This window comes from Acinonyx jubatus, chromosome A1 (assembly GCF_027475565.1).
Source record: "Acinonyx jubatus isolate Ajub_Pintada_27869175 chromosome A1, VMU_Ajub_asm_v1.0, whole genome shotgun sequence".
NCBI lineage: Eukaryota > Metazoa > Chordata > Mammalia > Carnivora > Felidae > Acinonyx > Acinonyx jubatus.
In genome coordinates, this window is record NC_069380.1 from 123,912,862 (window position 1) to 123,929,785 (window position 16,924).

General features: G+C 34.8%; 1 protein-coding gene across 4 annotated transcripts in view; it reads left to right on the forward strand.

Moving 5' to 3' along the window:
- The window catches only part of GPBP1 (GC-rich promoter binding protein 1), a 73,255-nt gene that overhangs the window by 42,343 nt on the left and 13,988 nt on the right, over positions 1 to 16,924 (forward strand). For 2 of the 4 annotated variants that reach the window (XM_015072565.3, XM_015072564.3), the window contains exons 4-11: positions 1,650 to 1,773; positions 1,899 to 2,122; positions 4,908 to 4,974; positions 6,037 to 6,096; positions 12,822 to 13,006; positions 13,579 to 13,719; positions 15,860 to 16,027; positions 16,475 to 16,662. In XM_015072565.3, coding sequence (XP_014928051.1) covers positions 1,650 to 1,773; positions 1,899 to 2,122; positions 4,908 to 4,974; positions 6,037 to 6,096; positions 12,822 to 13,006; positions 13,579 to 13,719; positions 15,860 to 16,027; positions 16,475 to 16,662 — 1,157 coding nt within the window. The remainder of the gene's footprint in view (positions 1 to 1,649; positions 1,774 to 1,898; positions 2,123 to 4,907; positions 4,975 to 6,036; positions 6,097 to 12,821; positions 13,007 to 13,578; positions 13,720 to 15,859; positions 16,028 to 16,474; positions 16,663 to 16,924) is intronic. The other 2 variants (XM_053223154.1, XM_015072566.3) reach the window with 1 other exon arrangement.

Consider the following 16,924-nt stretch of genomic DNA (forward strand, 5'->3'; position numbering starts at 1 on the left):
CAGAGCTATAGAAGTTTGTCAGTTTCCTTAAATATCAGTGTACTTGACATTCTCATTAAAGTTGCTAAGGTTGATGTAGTGGGAAGTGGGGGGGGGGGGTGGGGATCAGGGAGTACAGAAGGCACAGAAAACTTCCACTCCAGCATGCTAGGCTCTGCATTTACTTTGTTTCCAAGAAGTCAGTAGTGTTAACATAATTCCTTCTCATGAGTTTTTAATCTTCCTAAAACTCCATTTATCCTGATTGCTGACACCATTTATTTCAGTGTGGAGTTGCTTTGGCTCAGCAGCCACAGCAGTATTGCCTTTCACTTGGGGCCCCAGTCATAATAAAAAATCCCTTTGTTCTACCATTCATGGGAGAATTAGAATAACTAAGGCACTGTTTGGGTGCCTTGTTTCAATTCTACTCCTTGCCACTTGGCTGTTAAACATTGAGGGATGCTTACTTCCACCTATCACTTGGATGATAGCAGTTGCTGCCAGGATCATGAGAGTCTTCTCTTACCCTAATCTGGCCTGCAGACCCTTGTTTTAATTTTTTTCTAGAGAATTTTAGCTCTGTTAGTGTTGCATCCTCATCACCATAACTGTTAGGGTCTGTGAAGGGTTTGTGTTTTTATCATACTTGAAGGCCTAGCATGGTAGCCTGTTGTTGTTTCATGGATGCTGGTGAAGACCTGAGATGGTCAAGGACTCTCTTTCATGGCACAATAAACAGCATCAAGATAAGGCTGGGGCAATAGGGGAATGATACCAAAAGGTCCCACAGTGGCAATGTGGAAAGGCCCAGGGGATGACCCAGTATGTGCAGTGGTTTACATTTCAACTGATGTACTCTGCTCATTGTCCTGGAGATGGTTGTAACATAAGTCCAACCCAGAGAAATGGTCAGGGCATTTTAAAAGTTGGAAGTTTTGATTGTGATTTTATCAGATTCATGGGTTAATACTGGGGAAGAAGAGCAACCTTTAAAAACAGTTGTGGCTTTTTATGTTCTTTGTAAATCCCTAATTCTTAAAAATAGTTTTTATAAATAATTATTACTTTTTGAGATTTTAGTTATAAGTAATCTTTACACCCAATGTGGGGCTTGAACTCACAACCCCGAGGTCCATAGTCACATGATCCACTGACTGAGCCAGCCAGGTGCCTCTATACGTTCTTTAGATAATTTTCAAAAAACACTTGTTGTGGGGAAGAGGAGTTTGGAAATCAATCTGGAGAACTTAAAATAGAATTTAAGCTTCATTTGCCATAACTTTCTGTTGTTCAAGAAAATTTTGAGCCATTTATATTTAAATTAAGTAATGTATGATACAGAATGTCAAATTCTGTTACTTAAGAGAAGTGTACTATGTTTTGCCTTGTTTCCCTTACAGTGGTATTTTACTTTTAAAGTTTTTGGGTAAGTAGATGTGGTTGTTAAGCTCTTTCAAATTAGCTTCCATTAGACAAGGAAAATAGACCAGCAGTGGAATCCATCTTTTAATAAGTTACCAGTTAACCAAATACATGGACAGTAAATACAGAATGTTCTTAACCATTTAGAATTCTTGGAAATAATGTAGGCCGGATTATTACTAGTTTTTAAAGTTATATTTAGGTTTTATGTGTATGTTCATGTATGTGTTTATGATTTGTTTCAGTCGTCACTGAATTTTGAGAAGCATTCTGAAAATTTTTCATGGACAGAAAATCGTTATGATGTGAATCGTCGACGACACAACTCTTCAGATGGCTTTGATTCTGGTATTGGACGTCCTAATGGAGGTAAAATTTGCTAAGAAGTGAGAGTGTAGGATGATTTTCTTCCTGTTGTTTTAAGAATGTTTTGTGATTCAGTAGTTAACCAGAGCCATCTTTGAATTTATGTTACTTTACCATTCTTAAATAAGGTAACTTTGGAAGGAAAGAAAAAAATGGATGGCGGATGCATGGAAGAAATGGTACTGAAAACATAAATCATCGAGGGGGATACCATGGTGGAAGTTCTCGTTCTCGTAGCAGTATTTTCCATTCTGGGAAAAGCCAAGGACTACATGAAAACAGCATACCTGACAATGAAGCAGGGAGGAAAGAAGACAAGAGAGAACGCAAACAGTTTGAGGCTGAGGATTTTGTAAGTTTCTTGTAACTTTAATACAAATGAGGTTTCTGCAAGCGCCATTTTAACATCAAGGCTTTCTTAGGAGATTTTATCACTATGGTTCATATCTATAGAAATCACAGTTGGTAGGTTCAGTTATGTTTAATCTTCAACATTTTGTGAGGCTCTTTGTTTATATAATTCTCTTTCCTCAATTCCTCTCCCTCCTACTTACTCCTGTGTCTTAACCATATAATCATTTAAAAACTTTTGATAAATCTGTGTCATTTTATTTCTTAAATTTGAACAGTTTCCCTTAGAAACAATGGCTGAGCTTGCTAGCTTTTTTGTAAGTGCATCATAACATCTCTGAAAAGCTTTTAAGCTTTTGGAAAGAATATTTTACTAGTACATTTTATTTAGACTGTCTCTTTTAAGTAATGTTTTATTATTCATTTATTACCTTTTTTTTATAAAATTATTTTAACGTTTATTTTTGAGACACACACACACGCACGCACACAGAATGTGAGTGGGAGGTGGTGCAGAGAGAGAGGGAGACACAGAAGCTGAAGTGGGCTCCAGGCTCTGAGCTGTCATCACACAGCCTGATGCAGGGCTTGAACTCAACTAATGGTGAGATCAGACCCAAGGTGAAGTCAGACGCTTAACTGACTGAGCCACCCAGGTGCCCCCATTCGTATATTACTCTTAAGTTACTTCCAGGATACTTCTCCTTGTCTTTCAGCTACTTTATTTAAAAGTTTCTCAGTGGTTAGGGAAGGTAAACCACTTGTTGGCTTAGGTCAGATACAATTAGAAAAGTTAACTCCACTCTTAAAAACAAATTATGAACTAGTTACAAACAGAATTTTTTCTTTCTTTCTGTATGTCTGTCTCCCTTTCCTCCCCTCCCTTCCCCTCCTTTTTTTGAGAGAACACGTGCAAGTGAATGATGCGGGGCAGGGGGGAGATAGAGAATCCCACAAGGGGCAGAGGGAGAGAGAAGTGGGGCTCATCTGAATTGGGGCTCGTGCTCACCTGCTGCAGGACTCGAGTTCACTAACTGTGAGGTCATGACCTGAGTTGAAGTCAGATGCTTAACCGACTGAGCCACTCAGGTGCCCTACAAAAATTCAGAATTTTCTTAATTCTTCTTTATTTTTAAATCTCACTATGTGACTGTCTAAACACACTGCTTCTCTAGTTGCATGAAAAATTGGTCTCGTGTAAAATCTTACTGATCTTGGCATTTTTTCTTGTGGTTCATCTCTGGTAATTTATTATTTGTATATGTTCGTTCTTCAGTATATATTTGACTGGCTCTGAGTCCAGCTGTTTTGAAAGGTGAAACAAGATAGCAAGGTCCTACTCTCACTGAGTTTCTGTTCTATTAGATGTAGTCACAACATAAAAAGAAAGTAATTAGTATTTTGTAGAAAATTTAGGTAAAAAGTGACAGGACGGCTACTTTTGGAGATCAGGAGACGTTTCTCTAGGGAAGTGACATTTAATCTAGGACCTGGTTGGTAAGGAGTCAGCTTTATTAATCCTGGGAAGAGGGCCTAAGGTGGGGAGCAAGCTTGTAATGTTTGAGGGGGAAAAGGTCAGTATGGGTAAAGTGACTATTCAACCAGATTAGAGAGGTAGCAGAAGGTTTTGACTGAGTAGGACCTGGGCAGGTAAAGGGAAAGACTTTCAGTTTAATTATAGGTGCAGTAGGACGAAGCTCCTTTGGATCAAAGGAAAACTTTGGATCATTTGATCTGATTTTAATTTTTTAGAAGAGTATTTTAGTTGTTCAATCTTGAATGAATAACAGTGAGTGAGAGCAGGGAGACTAGTTAGGAAATAGTGGTATTAGTTCAGAAGAAAATGATGGCTTGGCTTGAACTGCGTAGCTGTGACTAGCAAAGATAGTGTTTTTGTTACTTTGTTAAAACAGCCTTGTTGTCGCTGTTGCTGATCGCTTCCGAGGTCATGATCCTAGCCCTGAAGATAGATAGACCTATAGTGTAATTTCTAATACTGTATTTTTTAGAAAGCACCTATTGCTTCCACGAAAGTCTTCTCAGTCCTGTTAAGTTTGTATCAAGGAATCATACTGGTATGCATGTATACTCTTTTGGAACTTCATTTACAGTAATGTCATTAGAGTGTAAATAGTTTACTTTTGTTGGTAAGTAAAATATATCAAGATTCATTTTATTCAACATGTGTTAAATACCTTCTTTAAGGCAGGCATTGTTGCTAGGTAACACAGAAAATACCTGGAAATTTAGGATTCTAAAATTGGTTTTGAGTACACAATCAATGCTGAAATCATTTTTCTTTTTAATATCCTGTGAATCACTTGTTGAAATAAAAATTTGTACTTTGTTTTGAGAATGAGTGTGTTACAACGAATGCATCCAGCAACGAAAACCTAACACCTGTTGGGAGTAGTCTGATTTTTCTCTTCCTTGCTTTTGACCTTAGGCTAAGAAAGGGTAATTTTTTTCCAGTTGATGAAAAAACCACATTGTCTTGTTTGCTCTTTTTTTTTTTTTTTTTAAATCCACGCATTCTCAAGTAGTTGGGGATAAGAATATTTAAAGACCATTTCCTTGTTTTCTCTTTAGTAGAAGTGAGTATAGATAGTAACCATTTTGATGGTTAGCAGAATAAGTTAGTGAGGTTCCTGAATGGTCTTTAATAGTTCAGAGTTCATCGTATCCTATCAGGGTTTTTATCAGTATGGTTTTGAGATTACTTTTAAAGGTTTATTTTTAAAAAATGTGAGCAGCGTGAACATTTATTTTCATTCCATTTTTTTCAGCCATCTTTAAATCCTGAATATGAAAGAGAACCAAATCAGAATAAATCATTAGCTGCAGGTGTATGGGGTAAGTAATTTTTAATTTAACTTTGAGGGGTATAAAATGTTATTTGTATGTTTCACTTTTTTGTGTTTTTAAAAATAAAGAGTAGTCTAGAATTAAACTTACTCTTATAAATATGTTTTTGAGTGCTCAGCTACACAAAACGGTAGCACTTACCTTTTAAAAAGATACTGGGGATAGAAGGAGTTTGATTTGAAATACTTGACTTGCACAGATTAGTACCATTAAGTATACTTACGAGTTTTTTTAATGGTTGTAAGTTAATGTAATGAATCAGTGTTGTTTCAAACGCAGCCTGATAATCTTAAGGAAACAAAAAACTTAGTTTAAATTAATTTTTAGTTTTTCACAGTTCAAAACTTAAACTGAAAAGATAAGTACTTCTAATCATAGTGTGACATAAAATTAATCTTTTTACTTATGAAAATGGTTATACGTAGAGAGTATTAAATACTTGTATAAATTTGCCTATGGAACTAATCTGTTTGGAATTATTTGTCTTTTTGATTGTCAGAGCTTAATGACTTTTTTTTTTTTGGTAATAACCCCTTTTCTTTAAAACTGCTGAGTTTAATTTGATAGCATCTTACAGAAGATTAAAGCGCACTCATATAGTACAAATCAGACAGCTTTTTAAAGATTCAAGTGAAGTTTAAAATAATGGAAAAAATTTTAAATATGAAGATTTGATATCTGAAAAATAAATTTAATTATTTGATGCCAAATTCAAAGGCAGCAAATCCACTTTGGAACTTATACACATGTTCATTTGTATTTTCCTATTGAAAATTATCAACTTACCAAAATAAAAGGATTGTGGCTTGTGACAGCATACTAGTGCTAATGACAAAGGCATTATTTTAAACTTTGCCACTTCCTATGCTGTTCTTTAATGTATTTATGGGTGATAACTCTGGGGCATTACTTTGTTTTCTTTTGATCTCCCGATTTATTTAAGGGCTTTTTGAGGGTGGGGGTGGGGGTGGTCAGACACTTTTGTTAGAACCATGTGAATGGCATTGTTTTTTCTGTATTGCAAATTAGTATTTCTACCACTCTCCCCAGGCCTACACGCCCAGACACACACATACCCAACCAAAAAAATCTCCCAAGCTCCTCTCTTAGGTATGTTTCCTTATTATTCAGTTTTTCTGGGAACAGCTGATTGCATAAGAATATAGAACCACCTGGAAGGTGTTAAATAGAGTCTCTTAAGAAATTAGGAATAATTTGGATTTGATTAGAATGAAAGTAAATAAAAAATTAATGTCAGTGAGCTTTTGTCATATAAAACTACCTATAGATACTATTGGTACTGATCCTTGGTTAATTTAATAATTTTAGAAATGATTTAAAGGCAAGTACATCTTTGAAAATATTGAAAATAAAATGTATTAATATAAAGATTTTGGTTCTACTGTTTCAGGGTTGGTCTAAGGATTTTGAGCACTAGTTGAAAAGATGTTTAAAAGGAAGATGTTCTGTGCCTTAGGTAAACTAAGAAGTGTGTTTGCATTAGAAAAAAGAAAATGGTTAATTGTGGCTTGATTAACTGTTAAATTCCCAGTACTTCCCATAGGAATACAATGAAGTTTTCATTGTATTACACTTCACTATTCCTTTCTCACTTTCCCCCCTGGGTTCCCAAATATCGTTTTCCCCATTGCAACATTTAAAATAGCAATGTTCCTGAGGAAGACATGAGAGAATTTTAGGAAAGACTTCAATAGAACTTTTCTAGTGCTACTTCCTTCCAGGTAAGTAAAAGTTTAATAACCGAAATGTAATATGTATTAAACAAACCAGTTTGTCCCTGAAACTGTCCTTTTGTAGATCAGAAATTGCAAGAATCTAAACAAAATATCCCAATTAAAAAAAAATACCTTGAGGGAAAGTAACTAAACTGTTTAAAATATAATTACATAAGTGTAATTCTACTTAGAACTTATTTAGCTTTTTAAAAAACACTTTCCTGCAGCTTATATCTGTGACTTTTTTATTGTTTTGATCTTAATCAGGAGCACTGTTGTTGGGTGTCCAAGATTAATGCTTACTAAATTAATCTATATCTTTAATACTTGAAAACTAAAAGGTACTTGAGTGTGCCTGTGACCATTTTAAAATACTCAGTTGTGTGACTGATATATTTGGGAGGTGAGAAAGAGAAAAAATGATGTGTATATGTTTGTATACAATTTGATACATAATTAGTAATTGTTGATTTGTGTGTTTTCAGAAGTACTACTGGCTATTTTTGTGTTGATGAATTATGTCAGCAATATATTATTGGCAGAGTCTGAAATTTAGTTCTAAAGATACTAAATAATGAAAAATTTCACTCATAGTAATTTAAGCATAATGTTGTTTAAACTTAGCATTTGTTTTTGTGTCTATTCCTTGATAACTTGATGAGCTTTCCTGTTTTTTGCTTATATTTGATATACTACTTAAGAGCATCAATATTCATTTTTAAGAATTTTATTTGTTTGGCTTTCTAAAAGCAAATTGGTGACTATTTCTTAAAGATGGGTTATTTTCTAGAGAATTCCAATTATAGTAGCCGAAAGCATACACATTGAGTGACATGCATGTTTGCATTAAGTGAATTCGATTATGATGAAAGCCAGTGAATTTTGTTTTTTAAAGGAACTCTGTAAGTAGAATTAGGAGAAAGGAATAATCCTTACCAAATTTCTTTGTAAAAGTATCTGTTGGTAGTTTATATGTGGAAATGACTCCACTTTCCTTGAATGTCTTACGAAAATAGTTTTTAAACTTAGAACAAGAAGAAAAAGGTAATGCAACATACGTTAAAGGTTGATAAGGGAAAATTAATAGAGTTTGATTAGACAACTTGACAGAAGTCAATTTTACTTGGTCGGAGTTAGAATTAGAAGTATTATTTGTTCATCGTGTAAGTTCTTTTAGAAGTATGAGTGATGTAGGGGGCCTTATTAAAGAAAAAACACCATACCCCTATTGTTGGCTTACATTATAAGTTAATGAAACTCATTTGTTTCAAACTTCTATTGTGAAACAAAACAGATTTGTACATTAAAAAATTGAAAACCAAAAAGATTCAAACCACATCAGTTTCTTTAAATCGGAAACATTTAGTTTTCTGCATTAAAATTAGTGTTCACAATAGGAATTTGTTTTTATTGCTGAGGTTTGGGTTTGATATTTGTGTATTTTACTGTATTTTATGTGACTAAGTTTCTTCTTCAAATTAGTGTGAAAACTTAATTCACATGTGATTCACCCTTCATTTGGCCATATGCTTTTGTTCACCCATTAAAGTTAACTCTTTTGTCAAGATCATGAAACCAAGTCAGTAACTTGGCATCAGAAAAGGGTGGATTTTGATCTCACTTGGTAGCATGCAGACTTTTTTTCTGACCATTTAGTTACAGGCCTCGTATGCTTATTTTTAGTTGGGGATGGTAACAGTTTGAAGTATTTGGCATAGCAGTAAATACTTGAATTCCCATTTTCCCCACTAGTATATAATATAGTAGTTAAGGACATTTGTTATGGAATGAGATAGATCAGGGCCCCTAACATTAGGTGTTTTACTTGATGGTTAGACTTTTGGGTAGATTACTTAATCTGAGTGAATTTTCTCATCTCAGAGATGAGGGTGATCACAATTTTAATGAGAAAAGCAGTATAAATATTAAATTACATAAAATATTAAAATTATTGTGTAAATCAATCTATGTAAAACACTTGATCATGTTAGAGTTGTTTAATGAACCTGAACGTTAGCTAAGTTATGTTCAAATCTAGTTAAGTGATGGATATTCTTGTAGATTCATTAAAAGGCAAAAAAAGAGGAATTTTTAGGGTAGAGATCAAAGAATAAAGTAATAAGTGATTGAATCAGAAAACGTATAGAAGACACTTGGAGGGAATGTAGTGAAAGACAAGAGGATGAAGAATTGAAATGTTTGCTCTTAACTACACATGTTGCCAAATTAGTTTGTATTATAGGTGGCAGTGTTTTAATTGTTTTTTTCTAGAAAGAATTGAGCCAGTCCTCCTCCCACCATTGACTTTGTATTTAAGAAAAAAAAAAATCTCTTGTATCCATAGATATTGGGAGAGTATAAATAAAAGGAAATAAAGGGATATTTAAAGTCAGTTATTGTCAGATAATAGTTTGTGAGCAGAAAACAGGTATATGAAAATCTAAAACTCCTTTGCCTTCAGGTCTTTTTAACTTAAATTTCAATGACAATGCCTGCTTATCTGAGTTGGAAATAATATGGATGTGTAATTTACAGAGGGAAGTCACTGAGATCACTTACTTTCTAGTTTTTTTTTTTTTAATACAAGTGTTTGCATATTGTTAACCAGTTGACAAAGTAAATGGAGAAAGAATAGAAGGAGACATTGGATACTGTTTGAATCTAACTGCTTCAGCACTTGAAAGATTAATTTCAGAATTTGTAGGGAGAATCTGAACAGATGGACATGTTTATAAGTACATTTGACTCTTGAACAGTGCAGGAGTTGGGGGCCTTAATGCCTCTTACCCCACCCCTTTGGTCGAAAATCCCTGTATAACTTTTGATCCCCCCGCCCCCCAGACTTAAGTACTACTGATAGTGTACTGTTGATTGAAAGCCTTGCCGATAACATAATTGATTAAAACATATATTGTGTATTACATGTATATTGTGACAGAGTAAGCTACGAGAAGAAAACCTTATTAAGAAAATCATAAGAAAAATATACTTATAATACTTTTATGTATTTATTGGAAAAGTACTTGCATGTAAGTGGACTGGTGCATTTCAGACCTTGTTATTCAAGGGTCAACTGTAATAAATGACTCAAAGTTTGGACAGTTAGTGCTGCCATCATCCTTTCCATTACTTTTATTGTAATGGTTGCTATTAAGAGCTCTTGTTATTAAATGGGCAGGTTTATGTAGTATATTCAGCACAGTTACATAGGATATAGGTTAGTTTATTTCTGTTAGAATTTTTCTCATCTTCTGTAATTTTGTAAATCAACTTAAGGTTTAATACAATATTGAAATATAATTGGAAGCATACTATAATGGAGATAGTCTGACTTTTCTAGATTTTTTTTCTAGTATTTTAAAATATTTTACAGTAATTCTCTGACAGGAGCTATTTTTCATTTTATAGATGAGAGAATTAATAGAGTGGGAGCAACATTCTATAAATCTGGTATAAATGCCCATGTTCTTAACCTCTGTACTGTACTTACTTTGCTACTTAGTCTTCTCTGATTTATTTCTTAGGCTTCACATTTCTTCTTTTTTTTTTTTTTTAAATAGGTTTCACACCTAACGTGGGGCTTTAACTCAAGACCTTGAGATAGAGTTGCATCCTCTACCGACTGAGCCAGCCACATGTCCCTTCACCTTCCTTCTTTATAGAATATTCTGTCTTTGCCCTGAAGGCTTCTTTGAGGAAAAAGCCACATTATTTTTTGCTCTAGATGTCCAGGAATCCAGTTTTAGGAAAGTGAACTTAGTAGTCAGGAAGTATGTTGAGGTTTAAAGATAACATACCTGTTTGCTTGTCTGCTGTTTCTCTTCTGCCTTCTAATTTTGATTAATGATTGCTTATACACAAAAGTTTTCTTTTTTTTCTTGAACCTTCAGCTTTCCATGTGGGATCATTTTTCGCCTGCCTATAGTACATTGTTTAGGATTTCCTTTAGTAACTTTCTTTTCATAGCGATTGATCTTTGAAAAGTTTCGCTTCTGCCCTCTGCCATGTGTAGCTTTTTCAAGTACAGGTCTGTAATCCAAGATTCAGGGGTGGATCAGTCCCATCCTCAGCTGTTAGGTTCCTTTGTGCACACTCAATAAAAGTTTTTTTCTTTACTTCTTCATAAATGTGGGTTGACATCACCCCTTGCTGATGATGGTGACTCTTTTCCTGTTGTATTTGTTTTCCTCCATTATAGTAATTTTAACATAGGACCTACTTTAAGGTAAAGAAGGTAAACTTGTGTGCTTAATGGGCCATTTTGAACTGGAAGTGTGCTTATCAGCCATGTTTGAACTTCTTTAATTGTGGTGTACTGATAGAAATGTCCTCTGTTTCAGCACTTGACTTTCTGAGACCTTGCAAACTCTTACTGCCTTTTGCATTTCCCAGTATCAGTCATTACTGATTCTTGAGATTCCTTTTAGCAAACTTTTTTTTCCCCAGTTTTATTCTCACCATCATCATCTGTTTACCAGAATAATTGCAAAGCTTAAATGGTTTAGTGCTATTTCTAGGGTTCTTTTTTCATCTGTGAGATCTTTCTTTCCCTTCTTCTTCCTCTTCTTCTTCCTCTTCTCCTTTTTTCTTCTTCACTTATTTTGACAGAGAGAGCACGCATGCGTCTGAGCAGGGGAGGGGCAGAAAGACAGGGAGAGAGAATCCTAAGCAGGCTCCATGCTGTTAGCACAATGCCTCTATGGGGGGCTCGATCCCATGAACTGTGAGATCATAACGTGAGCCAAAATCAAGAGTCAGACACTTAATCAACGGAGACACCCGGGCACCCTGAAACATCTTTATACTTAATTTTTGTTTTGTTGACTTAATTGTGTAAGTTCTTTAGAAAAGCTGTATATTGCTGATTTAATTTCTGTTTTTGTGTGACCAAAGATTTCTTTCTTAGCCTTTATTCCTTGGGCCTTGTAAGGGATCCAAGAAGTTGGAATATTTGCCTTAGTAGATTAGCCATGTGTTAAACTTTTAAAAGGATTTGCTCAGTTTGTTCTAGGTTCTTGTTATTTTATACATCAGCAGTAAAATGAAGTAGCATACCAGCTCTATATTTTGAAGATTTTGAAGCCTCAGATGAAGTTTGAGAGTCTCTTCATGCCCCTATAAGTCCTTGTTTAGTTTTTGAGATGATCCAGTAGGAATTTTGGTTTGGTTTGTTTGAGGTGGGGCATCATCACAAACATTTAGGCAACTCAGCATGTCACAGGAACTTATTTAATACACAATGCTAATCTTGATTTAGATTTCCTAAGCTTTCTCCCCTTAATTCTTTTATTCTAAACTCTTCAACTATGAAACTGACACTTAGAGAATTTTTGTAAAGGAAGAAAGACATACTTCACCACAATAATTGTGAACATGCTCACGTGTAATACCTACACTAACTAAATTCTAGGATTAAAATTAAACTCTATGGGCAGGTTTTCATATTTTAGCAATTGAATTTCTCTTGAGAAAACAGCTCTGTTAGCAATTATTCCTAGTACTATCTTCAGAAGAATTGAGTTTGTTACCCTATAACTTACATAATGCCTTCATTATAGTTAGATGGCCAGTAAATATTTGAATGACTTGGTATTGTGAAAATAGAATTCTATTTTTTATTAGTCACAACTTGAGTAGCAATTTAGAAATTGAGGGACTATAGTTCTTTGTTTATTGATAGTAACTTTGTAAGTGAGATAAGAATGAGAAGGAGTTAGAAAAACTATTTTTTGAAAATGGAGAAGAGGAAAATATAATGTACTTTATATTCTGAGCCTTAGGAGACTAGAATGAAATTTGCAATTAAAAAATTTAGTTAACGTTTTAGGCCAGTGTTCAGCTGAATTCATTTGTATTACTTGACATTGTGCAATCCTTGCTATATTCTGTTTATGTTTTAGCTTTATTTATGAAGCAGGAATATAGCTTATACTTATTTAGCTTAATTATTTTGCCCAGGAAGCAGCAATTATTTTTAAATATAATCAAGGATTGGATTATGCTGTGTGTGTGTGTGTGTGTGTGTGTGTGTGTGTGTGGTTTAATTTTATGCTAAAATTTAAACTGTATGTAACTCTTGCTCGTGCTTTATTTATGCAGAATATCCTCCGAATCCTAAATCTAGAGCTCCAAGGATGCTGGTCATTAAGAAAGGTAATACAAAAGACTTACAGCTATCTGGATTCCCAGTGGTAGGAAATCTTCAGTCACAACCAGTTAAGAACGGGACTGGTCCAAGTGTTTATAAAGGCTTAGTCCCTAAACCTGCTGCTCCACCTACAAAAGTAAGTTCTAAATTGTTTAAAATGCAAGTTTTAAGTTGGTACCAATTGGGTTACTTTGAGAATAGAATGTTAAAAAATTTTATACCAAAGTGGGAGGGGTTGTTGGTGGGATACTGACTTTAAAGTGGAAAGAGTTCACCCATTGTGTATCATTACTTTTAATTATCTTTTAAATGATGTGTGTGTTTGCTCATGTATGTGTTTTCTTATATTATTGGTAGTAAATCTATAAAATTTTGTTTTGCTAAATAGTACATAGTGCTGTTTCCTTGGTGTTCAGTTTTAGGTTTTTGGAACTCGTACTTGTGTTTTCTTGATATTAGGCAAAACAAACCTGACTTTAGGTTTGTAAGACCTTGTAAAAATAGTAATGTAGTCAGATATTTTTTGTCTAAATACCAGGCTTTGATTTTAGTTGTAGAAAAAGAAGAGAAGTATGTAGGAATGATTAAGATGTAATACAATAATTATTTTTATGAGTCACACACAGTCATCTGTATTGTGTTCACTTTGTTTTTCTCCTCTGAATAATCTGTTTTTGATAGACATTAATGTTTGATGTTTTCCTCTAGCCTACTCAATGGAAAAGCCAAACTAAAGAAAATAAAGTTGGGACTTCTTTCCCTCATGAGTCTACATATGGTGTTGGCAACTTCAATGCTTTTAAATCAACTGCCAAGAATTTTAGCCCATCAACAACTTCAGTGAAAGAGGTATGTTATTTAAAATTATTCCTGAGGAATGCAACATATCTTAATCATACAATGTAATAGTGAACAAAAGGCATAGATTCATTAAATGAATACATTAAAATGAGATATTTTAGTTCTTCCCTAAAATGTGATTCAAGTACTTTGCTCTTTGCTGATCAGTTTTGCACTTTAAGTATGGATAATTTAAATACATATTTAAAAGTTTATTAAAAATTTTTTTTAATGTTTATTTATTATTCAGAGACAGAGCATGAGCATGGGAGGGGCCGAGAGACGGCGAGACAGAATGTGAAGCTGGCTCCAGGCTCTGAGCTGTCAGAACAGAGCCTGATGTGGGGCTTGAACTCACAAACTGAGATGATGACCTGAGCTGAAGTGGGATGCTTAACTGACAGCCACCCAGGCACCCCTCTTAATGTATTTTTGAGAGAGCACAAGCAGGGAAGGGTCAGAGAGAGGGGGAGACACAGAATCCAAAGCAGGCTCCAGGCTCTGAGTTGTTAGCACAGAGCCCGATGCGAGGCTCGAACCCATGAACCATGAGGTCATGACCTGAGTGGAAATCAAGAGTTGGACACCCAACCCATTGAGCCACCTAGGCTTCCCATTGCCACAAATAATTTTTAAGGAAAGGATTATGACAGTTGCAGTTTTGACACTTGTGTTAAGAGTTAGGCTATGCTGTAGTATTGAACTTTGACTGAAAATGAGGATTTGTATTATATAATCTTCCATTGGGTATGATGGACATTTCATTATTTCATTAACATGTTTTATTAGTGTTAACACTTAAGGGGCAAGAGAGGAGAAGAGGGAAGGGAAGGTGCATATTGTTACTTTATGGACTTAATATGCCTGGTAGCTTAAGTATTTTTTTGTCATTTGGCCAGGTTTCTGAAACTTCTAGACCATTGAGTTCTCTGATTAGTTGAGGGTCAAAAGACACTTGTGACTATGTTGCTACATTTGAAATTGCTCTCCGTACTTTGTTGGAACATCATAGCCCCTCATAATCATAGAAATTTAGAACTGGAATGAAGGGACCAGCATTCATAGCTGGTAATTGTGGCTTAGATTCCTTATAGTTTGTAGATAGTGTTGCCAATAGTTAAGCATTACGGTAGTTTTCCATGGCTACAAATTTTTGTGACATGGAGTTGTAACATTCTATTTTCTAATGTATTCCACTGTCAGAACCCCCAAAACAAAAGGACTGTAGTACAGGTCTCTCCCTACCTCCCTCCTGCCCAACCACAAATATTTTCCTTGGTGAAATCCTACCTGATAAACCCTCTGTGTATCTGTGTGTAAATAATTATAAAATAGGTTTTATTGGAACTATTTTTAGGACCCTAAAACTGAGGAACACAGTTTTAAAAATCACTGTTATATGTATTTTAGGCATATTTAAATAGCTTTAGAATATTTTATAAAATTGTATTTAAACTCTTAATTTAGGGGGCACCTGGGCAGCTCATTCAGTTAAGCATCTGGCTCTTGATTTTGGCTCATATCATGATGTCATGGTCGGGCTCTGTGTTGGGTGTGGAGCCTGCTTTAGATTCTTTCTCTCCCTCTCCCCACACCCTGCTTGCACACATGCCTTCTCTGTGTCTCTCAAAAAAAAGTAATTAAAAAAACCCTCTTAATTTAAAACAGTAGTTTTTAGTATTGCCAGACCTTAATTGTTTTATGCTATAACAAAATCGTTTTTTTTTTTTTTTTTTAAAGAAAAGTCTTTTGGGGCACCTGGGGGGCCGAGTCGGTTGAGTGTCCCACTTCAGCTCAGGTCATGATCTCGCGGTTCGTGAGTTCAGGCCTCACATCGGGCTCTGCCAACAACTCAGGGCCTGGAGCCTGCTTCGGATTCTGTGTCTCCCTCTCTCTTTGCCGCTCCCCTGCTCACGCTCTGTCTCCCTGTCTCTCAAAAATGAATAAATGTTAAAAAAAAAATTTATAAAAGAAGAAAGAAAATCTGCTCATTCACTGGGGTAGATAAAACATACAGGTATAGAAGAAAATAGACTTAAAATCAGTTTTGTATTGTGAATAAAGATGAAATAGGAAGTTGTGGTAGTTGTGAACTTTATATTGATACGCTTTGTCTACATGTTTATTAATATTTCTGAATTTTTTCTAGTGTAATCGCTCAAATTCCTCTTCACCTGTTGACAAACTTAATCAGCAACCTCGTCTAACCAAACTGACACGTATGCGCACTGATAAGAAGAGTGAATTTTTGAAAGCATTGAAAAGGGATAGAGTAGAAGAGGAACACGAAGATGAAAGTCATGCTGGCTCAGAGAAGGTAATTGAACTTGTAGTAACTCTTGGTTTGACATTAACATGTCATTGAACTATTTAGACAAATAATCATTTAAGACCTTTGAATAAACTTTATCAAAATAATCATCTTCCTGAAAGCAACGCTAGTTTGTTTATTTGCATAAAGAATGACTTCCTTTCTGAAGCAGTTTTTGCTCATTCTGGTGTTCCTGTGCAAAAATGTTTTCTTCTGTTTTCCACATTGCCTATCTTCATCCTTTTGATTTGCCTTTGTTGAATAGTCATGAAGAAATAGTTGGAAAGCTTTGGGGTATCCTTCACAGCTTAAGTTTATATGGTCTGAGAATGTCTCCTAAATTTAATGATTATAACATATATGTATTGTCTGGAAATGTAACAAGAGTCTATTAAAATTTTTAGCAATTGTATTCTCTATCTCATTCTTTTTTTTTAACTCCCCCTAAACCAGGATGACGACTCATTTAATTTGCATAACAGCAATAGTACTCACCAAGAAAGGGATATAAACCGAAACTTCGATGAAAATGAAATTCCACAAGAGAATGGCAATGCCTCAGTAATCTCCCAGCAGATCATTCGGTCTTCAACCTTCCCACAAACTGATGTTCTTTCAAGTTCGCTTGAGGCAGAACACAGGTTAGTATTCATTTTTATTCTTTTCTTTGTGTTCTTTACAGGATTTTGATATTAGTATGGAAACGTTGTGATCTATTTAACAGTTTCATTGAGTTATTTACCACAAATTTCCCCCATTTTAAGTGTACAATTGTATGATTTTTGGTATATTCAAAGTTGTGCAACTGTCAACACAATCTTATCTCCACTAAGAGAAATCTCTGCTCATTTGCATTTATTCCTCTCTTTTTTCTGTGTCCGAGGTAACCACCAGTCTCCTTTC